Below are 2,336 nucleotides of genomic sequence, written 5' to 3' on the forward strand. Positions count from 1 at the left end.
TGAACTCACTGATTACATTAGTAAGTGTGACATCTGTCTATCATCAAGTACAAGTCAAGCTAGGGAGCCCTTATTTATCACGAGATTCCAGACAGACCCTGGAAGAAGATTGCCACTGACATTTTTACGATAGACGGTAAAGACTTTTTGTGCACAGTCGATTACTATAGCGGTTATTTTGAAGTAGACCCATTAAGTAGCAAAACAAGTAAAAGTGTAATTTCCAAGATGAAGAGACACTTTTCTACTCATGGAATTCCTAATGAACTTTGTAGTGACAATGGTCCCCCATTTAACTCAGTTGAATTTGCTAACTTTATGAGATTTGCAGGAACTAAGCACATCACCAGTTCACCATTGCATGCTCAGAGCAATGGAAGAGCCGAAAATGCAGTCAAGACAGCCAAGAACCTCATGAAGAAAAGCAAAGAGGCATGTATGGAGTATTTTATCTCGTTGCTTAGCTGGAGAAACACTCCTACGGAAGGCATGGATACGTCCCCAGCTCAAAGAATGTTTGGACGAAGAACTCTGACACAGTTACCGACTGCTGAACCATTACTAAAGCCACAACCAGCGCCAGTTGATGTAAGAAAACAAATTCTGACAAGGAAGGAGAAACAAGCATCCTATTACAACAGACAGACAAAGGAGCTTCCAACGCTGAAAGAAGGTCAAGTGGTGCGAATTACCCCTCAACCAAATGATCGAGAAAAGAAATGGATAAAAGGTCAGGTAACAAGAGAAGCGGGTATCAGATCTTATGAAGTGATAACTGAGGATGGCAGGCAGTTCAGGAGAAATCGTAAACATTTGCGTGCTTCTAAGGAACAGTTTTATCAGCCAGACAAACAACCTCCACCTGTGTCACCATCATCAACACCACCTCCATTAACGCCGCCAAAGTTGCAGGTCCAACATGTTGTTAGCCCTGGGAAAGCCATCAGTGGAGTGACAAGGAGTGGCCGAGTATTCAAACCGCCAAGTTGCCTAGACTAGGATTGGATTAGTCCGTTATAAGGCTGAGAACATTGCTTGTCAGTTCATTATGAACTCTTTAGAAAAACAATATAGATTATTTGGAACCCTATTACATAGGCACACATATTATAGAACTATTTTTAAAGAAAATCTTCAAAAAAAAAAAAGAACTTTTAGGTATATTTCTAAAGGAAAGGAAAAAAAAGGAAGGATGTAACGTTATCTACATAGGTGCCCTGTGTAACTCGTGCCCCGTGCATGATGGGTAATGTAGTTAGGTATAAATATTAGCTTGTTGTAAATAATCTCTCTCACTTTTTCTGTATTAAATTGTACTCAATACACGAGTTTGGATGCAATAATATGACAGGGACGTGATATTGAACGACGTAAGGAGAGACGGTCGTTTTGAGCAACTGCCGGAAAACGTGCAGGAGCTGTATGAACCACAATGCTGGCCAACGAAACACAGCACGAAGAAGAGTTAGGGACTTTATAGGTAGAGAGCAACAAGGGTAGGTTCAATATACGACAGGTTTCGTATCTACTTACATACAAATCTGCTTTTGTATGTTGCATATATATGTATGTCATCATTGCATTGAATTTTGAATTATACATGTGCATGCTTTAACACTATAAGCAATCGAGTTATGCTTGTAAAATCGTTGTAGGGGTTTGCTTGAAAGGGCTAATGAAATGCGCTATGCAAATCAAATTGGTCCACTGGAATGCGAAGCTGCAAGACATGCAATGCAACAGCAGATACGTCCTGGTATGGGCAATGGAGAAGTTCTGGGGAACTTGAATGACGACGCCCAAGAAAATAATCAAAATCCTCCGTATGACAATTTGCTTCTGGATGACGATGAAAGGGAGGAACTGAACCATCAATTGCTGCTACTCCACCAGGAAAGTGTTCCCAATTATTACTCATGTCCATCCACTGCTCAGGGGTAGGCCATTGAACTAAGTTTCTAAAATAAGTCCACAGCATTGGCAGCAGAAAGCGGATTTCTCTTTCTATTGTGGTAGGACTGGCCATGAACAATGCACTTAACATTGAAATCTCCGGATACATTTTCAGCTAGATAATAAGCAGAAGTATGCGGTTCATCTCATTTAATTTAAAATTACTATTTCGGACTCTGGGTTGCCTTTGTCTAGTGTACATGGACATTACAGGGCCAACATCCTGACCAATTCATCTAAACGACTCGACGCTTTCTCCTGTCAGACTCCAGAACAGGTGTTCGCATTTTTCCAAATCGCTGAAGAGATCTCTTGCAGGAAATTCAGAACACAGAAACTCGGGGAATAAGATGTTTTGAATACGCTGCCTTGGTAGCGAGCTG

General features: G+C 41.0%; 1 protein-coding gene across 1 annotated transcript; it reads left to right on the forward strand.

Moving 5' to 3' along the window:
* The first annotated feature begins 318 nt into the window (after nucleotides 1-318).
* LOC114537149 lies at nucleotides 319-999 on the forward strand. The gene has a single exon (XM_028558279.1). It carries the CDS (start codon nucleotides 319-321, stop codon nucleotides 997-999), a length of 681 nt encoding a protein of 226 aa, XP_028414080.1.
* Nucleotides 1,000-2,336: the final 1,337 nt, after the last annotated feature.

This window comes from Dendronephthya gigantea, unplaced genomic scaffold (assembly GCF_004324835.1).
Source record: "Dendronephthya gigantea isolate DGI-Jeju-01 unplaced genomic scaffold, DenGig_1.0 000151F, whole genome shotgun sequence".
Classification (NCBI taxonomy): Eukaryota; Metazoa; Cnidaria; class Anthozoa; order Malacalcyonacea; family Nephtheidae; genus Dendronephthya; species Dendronephthya gigantea.

What these genes read in the sequence shown, in the direction of transcription:
- LOC114537149 (XM_028558279.1), top strand. Translation starts at nt 319, where the DNA reads ATGAGATTTGCAGGAACTAAGCACATCACCAGTTCACCATTGCATGCT.